Raw genomic sequence first — 17,336 nt, 5'->3', positions numbered from 1 at the left:
ATCCCCACTACAACTCAGACTGCTCTGTGCATCAGCCCCGTATCTACAATATCTACATCTACATACATACTCCACAATCCACCATACGGTGCGTGGTGGAGGGTACCTCATACCACAACTAGCATCTTCTCTCCCTGTTCCACGCCCAAACAGAACGAGGGAAAAATGACTGCCTATATGCCTCTGTACCAGCCCTAATTTCTCTTATCTTATCTTTGTGGTCTCTCCGCGAAATGTAAGTTGGCGGCAGTAAAATTGTACTGCAGTCAGCCTCAAATGCTGGTTCTCTAAATTCCCTCAGTAGCAATTCACGAAAAGAACGCCTCCTTTCCTCTAGAGACTCCCACCCGAGTTCCTGAAGCATTTCCATAACACTCGCATGATGATCAAACCTACCAGTAACAAATCTAGCAGCCGGCCTCTGAACTGCTTCTATGTCCTCCCTCAATCCGACCTGATAGGGATCCCAAACACTCGAGCAGTACTCAAGAATAGGTTGTATTAGTGTTTTATAAGCGGTCTCCTCTGCAGATGAACCACATCTTCCCAAAATTCTACCAATGAACCGATGACTACTATCCGCCTTCCCCACAACTGCCATTACATGCTTGTCCGCCTTCCCCACAACTGCCATTACATGCTTGTCCCTCTTCATATCACTCTGCAATGTTACGCCCAAACATTTAATTGACGTGACTGTGTCACTACTAATGGAGTATTCAAACATTAAAGGATTCTTTTTCCTATTCATCTGCATTAATTTACATTTATCTATATTTAGAGTTAGCTGTGATTCTTTACACCAATCACAAATCCTGTCCAAGTCATCTTGTATCCTCCTACAGTCACTCGACGACGACATCTTCCCATACACCACAGCATCATCAGCAAACAGCTGCACATTGCTATCCACCCTATCCAAAAGATCATTTATGTAGATGGAAAACAACAGCAGACCTACCACAATTGCCTGGGGCACTCCAGATGATACCTTCACCTCCGATGAACACTCACCATCGAGGACAACGTGCAGGGTTCTATTACTTAAGAAGTCTTCGAGCCACTCACATACTTGGGAACCAATCCCATATGCTCGTACCTCAGTTAGGAGTCTGCAATGGGGCACCGAGTCAAATGCTTTCCGGAAGTCAAGGAATATGGCATCCGTCTGATACCCTTCATCCATGGTTCGCAAGATATCATGTGAAAAAAGGGCGAGTTTCGTTTCACAGGAGCAATGCTTTCTAAAGCCGTGCTGATGCACGGTCAGCAACTTCTCTGTCTCAAGGAAACTCATTATATTCGAACTGAGAATATGTTCGAGAACCCTGCAACAAACCGATGTTAAGGATATTGGTCTGTAATTTTGAGGATCCGTCCTTCTACCCTTCTTATATACAGGTGTCACCTGCGCATTTTTCCAGTCACTCGGGACTTTACGTTGGGCAAGAGATTCACAATAAATGCAAGCTAAGTAAGGAGCCAATGCAGTAGAGTACTCTCTGTAAAACCGAATTGGAATCCCATCAGGACCTGGCAATTTATTTATTTTCAACCCATTCAGCTGCTTCACACCCCCAGGGATGTCTATCACTATGTCCTCCATACGGTAATCTGTACGAGACTCAAATGGCAGTATGTTTGTACGATCCTCCTGTGTGAAAGATTTCTCAAATGCTAAATTTAAAATTTCAGATTTTGTTTTGCTGTCTTCCATTGCCAGGCCAGACTGATCAGTGAGTGACTGGATGGAAGCCTTCGACCCACTTACCGATTTTACGTAAGACCAGAATTTCCTTGGGTTTTCAGCAAGATCTTTTGCTAAGGTATGACGGTGGTAGTGGTTGAATGCTTTGCGCATCGCTCATTTTACAGCAGCACGAATGTCTACTAACTTTTGCCTGTCCTCATTCTCCCGATCTTTCTTGTACCGCGAGTGCACCTGCCTTTGTTTCCTGAGCATTCTCCGAATTGCGCTGTTAAACCACGGTGGGTCTTTTCCATCCATAACCCACTTTTTCGGCACATACTTCTCCAATGCGTGATTTACAATGTGTTTAAAATTTGCCCATAATTCTTCCACGTCCATCATACTGGAAGTAAATGAAGTCGATTCATTTACTAAGTGGGATGCTAACAACTGCTTATCTGCTCTTTCTAGTAAGAATACTCTCCTAGCCTTCTTGACCAACTTTTTAACTTTTGTAACCATAGTCGTAATGACAACATCATGATCACTCATTCCAAACCTGAGCAATTTAGATAGTGGCGCCCAGCCATACATCTGTAGCCAGAAGTGGGAGACAGTACTACTCATCCGCGACTCAAGCGTGCATGCGCAAGAGCCCGCCCGCAACTGCTCAAATGAATCTAATGTGAACAGTTGTCATGTCCTGCTCATCGGTGGCAATTTGCTGTTAGGAAGCACTGCATTTTCTTCCTAAAGCCTTTGACACACTTTGGTTCGCAGATGCTTGTATGAGAACTGTGTTTTGTTGTTGTATATGGCGCATTTCATTTGCGACTTTATTTTCGGGTTTTTTTTTCTCTCGTTCATGTTTTGTTGCTGCAGCATTATTCTGCAGAAGCAGGATACAGTAATATCCTTCGTTAGAATATTGTTTCTTATCAGTCAAAATCACAAAAATTTAGCTGGTAACTAAAACAATGAGAAATTCCCGAAATTCTAAAAAATTCCCGGGTTTTTCCCGGATGTCCCGGGTCGTATACACCCTGACACACACAAAGTAGATGGTGCTCTAATATTGTAATAAATACAATATAAATATCAAACGCACTAGGGAAAGAGGATAATTTGATTCACTGGTACTCAAAACCCCCACATTAGTGAACATATCTTTTAAGTGGCTCAAAAATTTCCCTACAAAAAGAGTTCATCATTGGTTGACAAAACATGAACTTCATAACTTCATCAAGAGGTGGAACCCATGAAGAGTGGGGAAGGTGTGGTGGACGGGGGGGGAGGGGGGGCGGTTGCATTCCACATTCCAGAGGAAGGATGAAGTTCATTCCTACCATTTTAATATTGTGGCCTAGTAATCTAGATTTCAAAAGGGAATATATACTTATCTTTACACATCTGAATATTTATACATGGGTTGAAAATAATCTCTTTCAGAAGTGACAGAAATTATGTTGTGGTCTTTTGTAAGTAATCAAACACAATAAAACAATGGAAAGTCTAGGTTGGAATATTGGCAATATTATGAAAAGGACAGATTGCTATTCACCATAAAGACACACACAAACACACACACACACACACACACACACACACACACAAAAAGGGTACGTGTTATCTCCAGCCACTCTGATCAGACTCAGATTCTGGTGTGGGGGCAGCTGGAGATAGCAGTCATGTATATGATGTGCCCTTGCTAGTGTGAATGTGTGTGTATTTTTCTTTTGTGAAGAAGACTTTGCCTGAAGCTCATCTGTAACAGTCTTTCCACTGTGCCTGTCCGCATCTCGACACGTCATCTTTATGGTGAGCAGCAATCTTTTCTTTCATAATACTGTTGATATTCAAACACTATAACAAGTAGACAGAAATTGCTAAATCTCAAATGAATTAAAACAAAACATTATAACATCTTTACCACAACAAGTATTTTTATTGAAATACTTGGGCTTTAAAATCTATTCAAATCGACGCATCATCTCGTAATTACCTCAAGCTTTCATAATCTATTGTAAACAGCATAGCTTTGAACAGGCATAAAAAATAATTTGCGTGAGCAGTTGAAAATGATATACACTGGACACTGTTGACAGAAACTGTTTCCAAAAAGCTTGAAATTTTATGAGTGATCATCACCTATAAAGCAAAAAGTTTTTATTCATTAATTTCCCGCCTACAAAACAACTTTGTTGTCAAAACCGAAATACTGTCTTAAGGAATATGTTTCACTATTTCCCTTGGATAGTAAAATGAGACTGACACTAAGCTCTAGTCAGTACATTTTGTACACTCAATCACAAAACATGAAATACTACCAAAATTATATAAATGCTATAATATTCAAATACTGCCAAGGATTCTGTTACATGCAAATATGTTCTTATGTATAAATATCAATGCACACAGTGCACAGTCTGGGTTTGATTAATAACTATTAATAAATACCAATATCCATGTTGCAAGATAACTCATCTGTTTATGAGCATATTTATAAGTCAGTATTAGTTAATATCAGCAAATTTTAAGTCTAATGAAAGGTAGGATACAGCCAGTACAGCTGAAGACATCGTACAATGCAATTTTTAGATGCCAAAACATTATTTTCAATAGAGTGTTAAAACAATTCAGCATTTTTCTGAATAACTACACAAATAAATAAAGTTACTGTATATAGAGTGCTCAATTTGACTCCCTATTTGTCAAGTGGCTCATTTGCCCTTTTTTTCTTAAATTATCCTCCAATAAGCGTTTACAACACATTTATTGTAGCACTTTTGGTCTTCTGCATTATTAGCAAGATACTGACCGCAGTTATTCAAACAATAAGCTGCAGCATATCAGTGAGCAAGAGGTGGGGAATACTGATTGCAGCCATGTAAATTTTACTGCCCAAAATACTTTATCAGGTTACATGGTCGTTATAAAGTCACATGTAATCTTTTTAAAATTTTAAGGGAATGGTATATTCTCAATAATATTACAACATATTTCATTAAAATTTTGGAATACACAGTATATCACTTTGAGACATTTAGCCTAAACTTCACAATACAAGTACAAAAATAAACAAAATTAGCAATTCGCTTCGATATGTACATAATCTGAATTTTTTTCACGATCAAAAAGTGAGGTCTTAATTTGATCACAGGCAGTGTCTCCGCTTTCATCACACCATTGTCACACAATTATGCACATACTTATTTCTCTTCTCATTTGACACAACACTATAAAACAGCATATAATTTCTTTTTAAATGCTGCTGAACACCGGCCCCTTTGCACAACAAAGAACACTTGCAAAAATTTTAAGCAGCCATTTCCAACACACTAAAAAGTGATGTTGGAGCCCATGTGCTTCCACCATTATAACTGACAAAAACAACATTGCGATCCAGGTACACTTGAACTTTTCCACAGCGATAAATTTGTTTGCCTTCACGGTACCTATTAGCAAGTGGCACAAAAACAATACCACGTTCCTCACAACGCTTCTGAATGAGGTCCTTAAATCCTTGTGGTATCTGACTTGCAGTACGAACAGCTTCTGCCAGCATCTGTAACAAAACATTAGTGACTGATAAATATTACCATGTAATTAAAACCTTGTTTCCAAATTGCTCTTACTGACAAAAAACCTAGCAAATTCTACACCCCATTCAATTTACGAAGAATATGAGCAACACATTTAATACTACCATTTATTGCTCAGATTTTTTTTTTTTTTGTTTTTATAGCAAAGGCTCAAAAAGGCGATTTGAGGCAGCTAGTTATGTCATGTCACTACAACAAATTGGAGAAAATTAGAGCTTTGTGCCCTGTACACAATAAGGCCACTTCAGAAAGGCCACATGATCAAAATGCACAATCAAGGAGAAGGACAATGGCCAACACTTTTTCAAAGGAAACATCCTGGTACTGACCTTTCCATGATTCAAGGAACGGGTTATTGCAAATTTTTGTAATAAACAATAACAATGTAAGGAAAATACAGATTGCTACTTACTGTAAAATAGACATGTCAAGCTGCAGACAGGCACAATTAAAAGACACTTACACATAGCTTTCAACCACAGTCTTCATCAGTAAAAGGGAGACAGAGCAGACCAAGACACTGGAGCTGGCAGATGTGTGCACGTGTGAAAGAGAGAGAGAGAGAGAGAGAGAGAGAGAGAGAGAGTCTGCTTGCTTGCGTGTGTAAGTTTCTTTAGCTGATGAAGGCTGTGGCTGAAAGCAATATGTAAGTGTCTTTTAACTGTGTCTGTCTGGAACTTGACTTGTCTTCTTTACAGTAAGTAGCAATCTGTCTTTTCCTACATTGTTCATGTTCATATTCCTACATGGAATTTCCATTATTTAATATCAGTAAATGAGCTTACTGCGCCTATTTTCAGTCATTGCTTTCATATGGCATCATATATTGGGGTAATTCGTCATTAAAAGAAACAGTATTCATTGCACAAAAGCATGTAATCAGAATAATAGCTGGACCCCACCATGCTGACCTTGCAGACATTTATTTAAGGAACTTAGGATATTCACAGTAGCTCAGCAATACATGTATTTGCTTATTAAATTTGTTATTAATAACCCATCCCCATTGAAAAATAATAATGAAGTGCATCACAACAACACTAAAAGAAAGGATGAGCTTCACTATTCTGCATTACATCTGACTTTGGCACAGAAAGGGGTGAATTACGTTGCCACAAAAATCTTTGGTCATTTGCCAAATGCATTAAAAGTCTGACAGATAGCCAACAAACATTTAAAAACAAATTAAAACTATTTCTGAATGACAACTACTTCTAGTCATTACATAAATTTTTAGATATGAAGTAGTACCATAAAAAAATAATTGTGTAATGAAAACTTATGTTAAACTGTCAAGTTCCACACCATTACAAAAGGGCATATTCATGGTCTATGGAACAAGTATTAATGTAATGTAATGAATATATATAAGGATTTGATACCTGTTCATGATGAGGTCATTAGATACAAAGAACAAGGAAGGAAACTGGTTACATCCTTACACAGAAACCATACTGGAATCTGCCCTACAAGATTTAAGGATACACAAATCGATGCAGCAAAATGGTGATCTGAGTCCCACTTCCTATATTGTAAATCCATTGCCTGTAGCTACTGCATTATGTCACTTGCTCCCCTATGGCTGGACAGTGGGATGGCATTTCAATAACAGAAAGCAGGAAGAGTCTAATGGGAGTAAACTGTTCATTAACGAAACTGTACTAACCAAACTTAATAATAATTTTTGCAACAGGGTATGGGCTCAGCCAATGTCTAATTGAACAAAATGGAGTTTCAGAAGAAGAAACACAGTTTCAGAAGAAGATTGACTCAATTCAGTTTGTGTTGACAGATGAAATTTTTTGCTTTGACAAGTCACACAGTAAAGGGAACCTCCGTACGAACATGGCTACCACAGGTGAATATAATGTGAATATAGATAACTTAAAGGGCCTGATGATTGGGAAAAATGTAAATGCATGTCTCTATGATGCTTTGTTCACATGAACTCTTCAAGACATTTAGCGTACACAGAATGGCAAAGGGATGACAAAAGTACCAAATACGATAGCAAGTGTGCTAAGTAAACCAACTGCTGAACTTGTGTTGACATGCAATAAAGCTAAAGAAATATGGGACAAACTACGTGTGCAATTTGAACATAGCAGCACACTGCTTAAAAATGTTAACTGGAACTTTTTCCAGGTAAAATGCATTGAAACAGAAGGTGTTGGTACACATGTAGCTAAGCTGCTGAAGTTGTTTGTAGTAGATGTAAATGACGAGTTAACAAAACATGGAGAGAATACGCTGTCTGAAAGAATGTTACACAGTCAAATCTTATCTACTCTGGAAAATAATACAATAATTTTGAAGATCTATGGGGCACAATACGTCAGTAAATCACAGGTTGAAAGTACTCATTAAAAAACTTTATGCTACTGACCTGTGTGAATAAAATACAATGGAATCAACTGAATTTGTGGTTTCAAACACATGAAAAGAACGAAATAATAGTCATCAAAAGATCGAGCAAAGCTAAAATTTCTGCGTAGTAAATGCAAACAACTAGGGCACTGTCAAGCAGAGTTTCCATGGAACAGTCATGACAACACTAACTCGTAGCAAACAGAGAAGGTAAAGGAAATGTATTTACTTCAGGCATGTAGCTACTAATTACTCCACACATTGTGCATGGATCTACTGGAACGTACACTGCTCCAAATAAATGGTATTGTGACAGTGGTGCCTCAAAGCATATAACTCCAGATAAACAATGCAATGAATTTTATGTGCATGAAGTGATTTTACAGGGAACACAGGTACTAATATGTGTGCATTTGGTCAAGGAACAGTTAATATTGAAATTAGATGATGCTCTGAATTATACAGTGCTACAATGGAAAATGTTTTATATGTGGCTGATACGAGTGCTCGTTAGTTCTCTGCTAGAGCAGCCAACTGGCACAGCTACACAATAACATTTGACCAATGAATTTTCATTCTGAAACACTAATGTGAAGCATATGATGTGTTTAAACAGTTTTTAAACGAAGCACAAACCAGTGAACATTGAGTTAAGCAAGTAAGATGTGATGGAGCTAAATAATTTAATAACAAAGATGTCAAGGAATTTCTCATAGATAAGGGAACAGTATTATTGATTCTGCCACCCTATGTCCCTGAGAAAAATGGTACAACTGAACATTAGAGTTGGACAATCACTGAAGCTGAACATTTGCTGCTGAAGACAAGTGAACTACTGAAAGCACTCTGAACAGAAGCTGGAAGGTTATCACTTCCAAAGGAAACCCCTAATGAGTTGTGGTACAATCGACTAAAAGGAAATCTTGATCACTTCAGAAATTTTTGGCACAGGTTGCTTATGTTCTTATAAACAAATATTTCCATTCAAAGTTTGATGACAGGCTGCTTTTGGACACCTTGTTAGGTATGTCAATGACAAAGATAAATTTAAAGAGTCCGAATTACTTCCAAAAGGAAACTAGTCTTAAATAATATTGTAAAATTTAAACCAGAAGCAGTTTGTAGCTTCTGTAGTGATCATGTTGAATTTGTTATTTGTTGGCAAGAATTCCCAGATCTGAAACATTCAGACTTAGTACCCAAAGCAGAAGAAGGCAAATGTCATAGGCACTCTGCTTCTGGGAGAAGTCATAATGAAGGACAACGTGGCACACTTGATTCTGAAGGAAGTCAAGTAGCAAGTGACTGAAACAAAGAAGCCACAAAATTCCTGAAAGTTGAAGCTTCCGAATTTTCTGAAGATGATAAACTGGGAAACAGAACAGAATGAAGAAAATTAGCCTGGATGAAAAGTGGTGAATTCCTGTAACAAAAGTTGATACACACAAACATAACGATCTGAACTATTTTTCTGAAGCTTTGGAGTCAACTGAGAACAGAAAATGGATGCAAGCTATTAATGAAGAAATGGAATTCCTTAAGAGACACAATGTGTGGGTTTTAAAACAGATTTACTATCCATAGTCATGGCTTTATCTTTTTAAAATGACCATTTACAGTTCAACATGAACCATCCTCAGATCAGTATACAGGTTTGCCTGAAGGTCTGAGGATGGCTTATGTTGAAATGAAGCCAATCATTTGTTTAAAAAATTAATGCAATCAAGACAGATGTTGTTGTTGTGGTCTTCAGTCCTGAGACTGGTTTGATGCAGCTCTCCATGCTACTCTATCCTGTGCAAGCTTCTTCATCTCCCAGTACCTACTGCAGCCTACATCCTTCTGAATCTGCTTAGTGTATTCATCTCTTGGTCTCCCTCTACGATTTTTACCCTTCACCCTGGCCTCCAGTACTAAATTGGTGATCCCTTGATGCCTCAGAACATGTCCTACCAACCGATCCCTTCTTCTAGTCAAGTTGTGCCACAAACTCCTCTTCTCCCCAATTCTATTCAATACCTCCTCATCAGTTATGTGATCTACCCATCTAATCTTCAGCATTCTTCTGTAGCACCACATTTCGAAAGCTTCTATTCTCTTCTTGTCTAAATTAAACTATTTATCGTCCATGTTTCACTTCCATACATGGCTACACTCCATACAAATACTTTCAGAAACGACTTCCTGACACTTAAATCAATACTCGATGTTAACAAATTTCTCTTCTTCAGAAACACTTTCCTTGCCATTGCCAGTCTACATTTTATATCCTCTCTACTTTGACCATCATCAGTTATTTTGCTCCCTAAATAGCAAAACTCCTTTACTACTTTAAGTATCTCATTTCCTAATCTAAATCCCTCAGCATGACCCGACTTAATTCGACTACATTCCATTATCCTCGTTTTGCTATTCCTTTCAAGACGCTGTCCATTCTGTTCAACTGCTCTTCCAAGTCCTTTGCTGTCTCTGACGGAATTACAATGTCATCGGCGAACCTCAAAGTTTTTATTTCTTCTCCATGGATGTTAATGCCTACTCCAAACTTTTCTTTTGTTTCCTTTACTGCTTGCTCAATATACAGATTGAATAGCATCGGGGATAGGCTACAACCCTGTCTCACTCCCTTCCCAACCACTGCTTCCCTTTCATGTCCCTCGACTCTTATAACTGCCATCTGCTTTCTGTAACAATTGTAAATAGCCTTTTGCTCCCTGTATTTTACCCCTGCCACCTTCAGAATTTGAAAGAGAGTATTCCAGTCAACATTGTCAAAAGCTTTCTCTAAGTCTATAAATGCTAGAAATGTAGGAAACCAAACTGATCCCCCCCAAGGTCAGCTTTTACCAGTTTTTCCATTCGTCTGTAAAGAATTCGCCTTAGTATTTTGCAGCTGTGACTTATTAAACTGATAGTTCGGTAATTTTCACATCTGTCAACACCTGCTTTCTTTGGAACTGGAATTATTATATTCTTCTTGAAGTCCGAAGGAATTTCACCTGTCTCATACATCTTGCTCACCAGATGGTAGAGTTTTGTCAGGACTGGCGCTCCCAAGGCTATCAGTGGTTCTAATGGAATGTTGTCTACTCCCGGGGCCTTGTTTCGAACTAGGTCTTTCAGTGCTCTGTCGAACTCTTCACGCAGTATCGTATCTCCCATTTCATCTTCATCTACATCCTCTTCCATTCCCATAATATTGTCCTCAAGAACATCACCCCTGTATAGACCCTCTGTATACTCCTTCCACCTTTCTGCTTTCCCTTCTTTGCTTAGAACTGGGTTTCCATCTGAGCTCTTGATATTCATGCAAGTGGATAATATGTTTTAAAACCAGTGACTGCAGATTTTATATCCCAGTCCATTATGTCAATTTCTTCAAATGTGGGTGGTAGTTAAATGTCCTCTAAATGCTGAAGTAGTGCAGAATCACTGGGTTCTACGTCAAAAGCTTGCAGCTGATGGAAGGGATGAAGAAAGCAGATCCTTGGCTGTTTTACTACAAACACAATGAGAATAGACTATGTAGCAATATCTGTTGATGGTGGGGTAACTGTTGGATGTGACTAGGAAGAAACTACTGCTTTTACGAGTACTTTACAATGTAACTTTGATATAACAACAGGTATCCATGATAGATTAAATTAATTATTCATTTCATAGGCCCCTTGGCATGAAGATGGAGTGATTATAATAATGAAGATAATTTGAGAATTAACAGTGAGGCTGATTTCTTCGTGACAAGTGGACAAATCATTCAACCACTAAAACTGTAGCAAAGAAAAAATTGGCTGATATTCTGATGAAGTCATCTGAAAGGGTTCTTTTTAATTTACTATGTGTAAGAAGTGAAACAGCAATTATTTGTGATACTGCAATGCCTGTGTTGTCAATAATGATGCAATACTACTCCAGGCAAGCATGTTTTCAGAACGTTAACTGCAATAAACTGAATGAACTCATGTAAGGAAGAAAAACTGTTTACATTTTGCTTCAAATATACAATGTCTTTTTGTTTGGCATTTAAAGAACAAAAACTGGATGCAGTTTTCCAATATTACATGTTAACCTACTTGTATATGTTTGGTCTGAGGTACAGTGTTTAATATTCAGTCTGTTACTATATGCTATTACAAATTAAACTAAAATAGTGTCCAAATTCAGTTTTCAGATCACTTTCCCAGTTTCCATACAACCAGTTTTAGGCCAGATGCCCATCTTGAAACCATCTGTTACAGTTACAGTGTACCCTGTCGAATGTGGAACTGAGAGTTCTCTGTCACGACAGTCACTTTTATGACAGTATACACTGAGTTCCACATTCAAAAGGTTGCTCTGTGACTATAATAAATGATCTGAAGATGGGCAGCTGGCCCAAAACCAGTCACATGGAAACAAACAAATAGGATACTGAGACTGAATTTGGACACTTCAAGTAATGATCACAGTACCTCCATCAAGATTAATACGTCTTGTTTTGAGAAACTAAAATGAATACTAACATTATTTGTGACAGAGGAGAGTATTTTACTGGTAGATAAAACTCCAGTTTCATTGTGAATACTGTCACCATAGGCTAATAGCTATAACAGACTAAGATCAAATAACATTAGACCATATAGAGATTGCATTTTAGTTTTACAAAGAAGCACATTTCATTTGCTGGGGGTTATCATTATTTAATGGATTAAGTCTCGAAAAGATTAGAAGACTCAACATTAACAAAAGTAAAACAAGGATAATGGGATATAGTTGAATTAAATCAGGTGATGCTGAAAGAATTATATTAGGAAATGAGACATCAAAAATAGTACAGTTTTGCTATCTGGGCAGCAAAATAACTAACAATGGCCAAACTACAGAAGATTCAAAATGCACCCTGGCAAGAGCAAGAATTGTATTTCTGAAAAAGCTATGTTTATTAACATAAAATATAAATTTAAGTGTTACTAAGTCTTCTCTGGATGTGTCCACTTCCAAAGCTGAGCATTCAGCACAGCTGAATGTCATGCGGAGGTTCAATTAATTCCCAGTTGGGTCAAAGAGTTTCTCCGCTCAAGGACAGGGGTTTTTTTTTTTTTTCTTTTTTTTGTGCCCCCTCTGAAATTATTTGTCTGGAGTAGAGCCTTGTGCAGAACTGAAATGTGGATGCTTTTAATACAGGCGACAGAAGAATGCATTACTACCGAAGAGATACTGACTCGATCAGGGAAGAAAAAAAAAATTGTGGCTCAATTAAGTGTGGAGGAGGGAAGAGGGACAGAAATTGTAGAGGGAGATCCAAGGCCAGACTACATTACACATCAGAATTGATAGTGGTTAGAGCAGTTATACAGATTTGAAGAGGTTTGTGCTGGATGAACTAGCATAGTGAGCTTCGTACTGAAGACCACTACCAACACCACAACTCACGTATGAAATGGTAGGTTATATGTACTATAGGTCAACACAAAATAGATGTCAGCTATCACTTAATAAGATTGCTTTAATTTATGAGATACTGGCAATCATATTAAAGCCTCTGTTTCTCTTGGGCGCGGCAATCACTTTTCTGATCGGTCTGATACGGCACAATCCAAAATCCTCTCCTGCACCAATCTCTTCAATTCAAGAGTACAGTTTGCACCCACCATCCTCAATTATTCACTGGATATATTCCATCTCTGTCTTCCACTGCAGTTTTTCCCCTATGCAGCTCCATCCAACATCATGGAAGTTATTCTCTGATGTCCTATTAACCTGTCTTCCCTTCTTGCCAATGTTTTCCACATATTTTCCTCCATGCCAATTCAATTCTGTGGAACCTCCTCATTCCATATCAGTCTATCTGATTTTCAACATTCTTCTGTAGCACATAATCTCAAATGATGATTCTCTTCTGTTTCGGTTTTTTCAGTGCTCATGATTCACTACCCCAAAATGCCATTTTCGCCTGTGCTGGTATGCTCTTTACTTCCTTCTTTGTTTGCCTGTCAAATGTTAATTTGTTTCTAAGGGAGCAGAATTCCTTCATTTCATGAAATCGTGGACCCCAAATTTCATGATAAACTTATTGCTAATCTCATTTCTGCTACATATCATCAATTTTGTCTTTCATATTGGCTCCCATTTCTTTTTCTAGCATGTCAGCAGTTCTTCCCTTTATAGAGTCCATTAATACACTCTTTCCACCTATTTGCATTCTTCCTCTGTGTTTAACAATGGAATTCCTCTTGTACTGTTGATGTAGACACCTTTGTTTTTAATTTTCTTTATGATGGCTGCTTTGACTTTTCTATATACTTAAACAATTCTTCCAATGACTATGTTTTTGTTTCCTTCTTCAAGATTTAAGCATTTTTCCTGAATCTATTTCTCTTTGGTTTTCCTGCACTTCCTGTTTATTTAATTCCTAATTGACTTATATTGCCATATTCCTTTCTTTTCCTGAACATCTGTGACCACCTTCTTTCACTGAGTAATTGAAGTGTTTCTTCTGTTACTTAATGTTTTGCCTTGCATTGCTTCTTACCTTCCCTGTTCCTATATTTGTCTGTCCACTTTCTATTCTAAGATTACGATTTTTAGACATCTATTCCTCTTCAATTGAACTGCCTACTATAGTATTCACTGTCGCATTATCTACAGTCTTAACAAACTTCAAAAGCTCCTCATCAGTCCTCACTACTTCAGCATCCCACTTCTTTACACACTGAATCCAGTTGGTATCTTTCCATGTCTCCAGTCCTTTTTCCAAGTGTAACTTCTCCTCTTGTGATACTTGAACAGTGAATTCACTATTACAAGTTGAAATTTACTGTAGAACTCAATTAGTCTTTCTCCTCTCCCATTTCTATTCCTGAGTCCATACTCTCCTATCTTTCTTCCATTGCTTACTCCACTACAGGTCATCTTGGGGCACTGCTTCGCTGTCGATTCTGATGAGAAGAATCCTATCACTGAACTGTTCACAGTAACACACTCTCTGCCCTTACTATTCATGGCAAATTTTGCCCGCGTTACACCATTTTATGTTGCTGTTTATATTACCTTATACTCATCTGATCAAAATTCCTTGTCTTCTTTCCATTTCATGTCACTGATCACACCACTAATTTTACATTGCGTTTTGCATTTCGGTCATCATATTTTCTCATTTCCCTACCACATTCAAACTTCTAACATTCCACACTCCCAATCATAGAATATTAGCCTTTCATTGGTTATTCAATTGTTTCCTCAAGTTTGCCCCCTCCCTTGGCACTTCCCTCCTAGAGATCCAAAGGGAGGACTAAAGCCTACACTATTCCAAAGAAAAAAGTGGTAATAATTTATTTTAGGCTCTATTTCATGTTAACAGAACGTTCTCTCTTTGTGTGTTTGAAATTTACTGCATTATTTTAATGATAGTATAATGACTGACACCAAGCTGCAACTATCATGGCACTCCCAAGTTACTAACTGGGAATAAGTTACATTTTTCAATTACAATGCTCAGGTAATCATCAGCTCAAAGCCCTACATACTAAGGATTTGGAAACATAATGAGGGAGAAACTAAGGGGAGAGGCTTTAAATAAATAAGTAAGATAAGGGAGAGAAAACAACACTATGCAATATTCCCCTTACTTTTTATGAGAAACATTATTCTTTTCTAAAATACACTAAGTTCCACAGATAGATAAATGTTATAGCTCTGGTATGTAAAATATTAATAAATGTATCAATTATATGACACAAACCTCCATCCGTTCCTTCCCACGCTGAGCAGCAGGGGTCTGTTCGATGTTGGTGAGGTACGAGACAGATTCTACAGCACCTGGCTGGGATGATGGTTGCGACTGCATTGATACTGCTCTGTTCATCATCTCCAGTGCTCTCCTAAACTGTTCTACAGGGATATGGAAAGAAACATACTTCCTTACTGGCAAATCCTGCTGAATAGGTAAAAACTAAGTAAAGCATTGCTTCACAATGCCAGCATCTGGGACTTACCCTGAATTCCAGGTTGTATAAGTAAATTCTCAGATAACATGCCTTTCCAGTCAGTGTACCAGTTCGTCACTTCTTCATAATTTGGATTATGGCTCAACCACAATGTCAGTATCTGCAGCCACTTGGGAAAGAAAAATCGCTCCAGCAGGGTGGCCATCGTGTGTGTTGGTATTAGATCTTGCCAGTCCATGACCCATTTCCACTGATCTGAGAAACAATTCAAAAATACATAATAAAGTTAAATGAGATTAGTAACAGAACCGTCAAAGAGCACATAACACGTGTGTGACATACGAGGGTTGCCCAGAAGGTAATGCACCACATTTTTTTTTCTTCTTTATTGAATATAATGAGAATTACATGCACAAAAGAATGGTGTCTTAGGTACACACCCTGTTTTTCCACGTAACCTCCCTCCTGTTCTATAGCCTTCTTCCAGCGTGAAACTATGGAGTGTATGTAACAAGGGAGTGTATGCCCAGTTGGTACCAATCCTTGTCTGGTGGTGGAGCCAGTGCTTCACTGTGTGAATCACCTCATCATCATCCTCAAAAGTCTTCCACGAATAGCATCCTTTAATGGCCCAAACAAGAGGAAGTCCAAGGCAGCTAGGTCAGGGCTGTCAGTTGTGATAACCGTGGATGGTCTCCCTGACCTCTGCAAATTGTGACGCTCCACCGAACTGCCTTTTGACGATTTCACCCTCCCTGCCCAGTGATTAACTGTACTTGTGTCAACAGCAGATGCTCCATAGACTTGCACAAGCATTTGTGAATACTCCTCACAGTTTCCTTTCTCTGCAGTGAGAGATTCAATGATGGCATGTTCCTTGTAACATACATCGCCTATAGATGCTATTTTGAAACTGTCCTGCAGCCACTCTATCTGTTGGAAGTGACGGAAACTTGGCGTACTCGCTCAGGAGACTTCAAATAATACGTACTTCATGTTTCGCATTCGGAGCATTGTTTTTGTCTGAGAAAAAAAATGCGGTGCATTACTTTCTGGGCAACCCTATATATAAAGTATATATTAGGATAGGAAAGAAACAACACTTACAAATAATAATGTGTTTGTTTTTTGCTGTGGATGAAGAATACTGCTGCACTCACATCCATTAACTAATGTATGTGAGAAGTAATGATTTCTGAAATTGTTAAGGTGGTGACAAGAATTAGTCATCAGAAGCAGATGTTCCTTCATCCAGCAAATGAGAGAAAGGCATGTCAGAAAAACGACAATTACACGATTAAGTGAAAACTTCCCATAAATTACAAGTAAAATAATGTATAGCATGAAGGTGCAGCAGGGTAACCGGCAATGAAATACTACCAACAGACAAAATTTTGTCATTCGAAGATCACCAAATACGAACAAGTGAATGCCAGAGAATAAAATTCTAAAGTAGTTGGAAGAATATGAATTAAAAGGAAATCACAAGAGATGGCAATCTTAAGAATGGCAAATGCCACTTTGGATCATGGAGCGTGAAGAGCTGCAGTCATTGGCGCGAAAGAGCAGAATCAGTGACACAAAAATTTACTTGAAGTGAACTGAATGAAACTGAAAGGAATGAAGGGAGAACAGATCAGTAACTGCATGTAAGGTCTACAACTGTAAAGTATTATCTTCTAATAAACATCAAGCTAAGCTTCTTACGTAACAGAAACTTAACCTGACACATTTTGTTAGTTAGGGCTACTT

The 17,336-nt window shown here is 38.1% G+C and overlaps 1 protein-coding gene across 2 annotated transcripts in view; it reads right to left on the bottom strand.

Moving 5' to 3' along the window:
- Positions 1-4,674: 4,674 nt before the first annotated feature.
- The window catches only part of LOC126473782 (tuftelin-interacting protein 11), a 145,559-nt gene continuing 132,897 nt past the window's right edge, over positions 4,675-17,336 (bottom strand). For both annotated transcript variants that reach the window (XM_050101050.1, XM_050101051.1), the window contains 3 exons: positions 15,633-15,839; positions 15,380-15,528; positions 4,675-5,255 (listed from right to left, as the gene is read on the bottom strand). In XM_050101050.1, coding sequence (XP_049957007.1) covers positions 5,007-5,255; positions 15,380-15,528; positions 15,633-15,839 — 605 coding nt within the window. In that variant the 3' untranslated portion in view covers positions 4,675-5,006. The remainder of the gene's footprint in view (positions 5,256-15,379; positions 15,529-15,632; positions 15,840-17,336) is intronic.

The sequence above is a fragment of the Schistocerca serialis genome, chromosome 4, assembly GCF_023864345.2.
Source record: "Schistocerca serialis cubense isolate TAMUIC-IGC-003099 chromosome 4, iqSchSeri2.2, whole genome shotgun sequence".
NCBI lineage: Eukaryota > Metazoa > Arthropoda > Insecta > Orthoptera > Acrididae > Schistocerca > Schistocerca serialis.
This window is presented reverse-complemented; position numbering and strand designations above follow the sequence as displayed.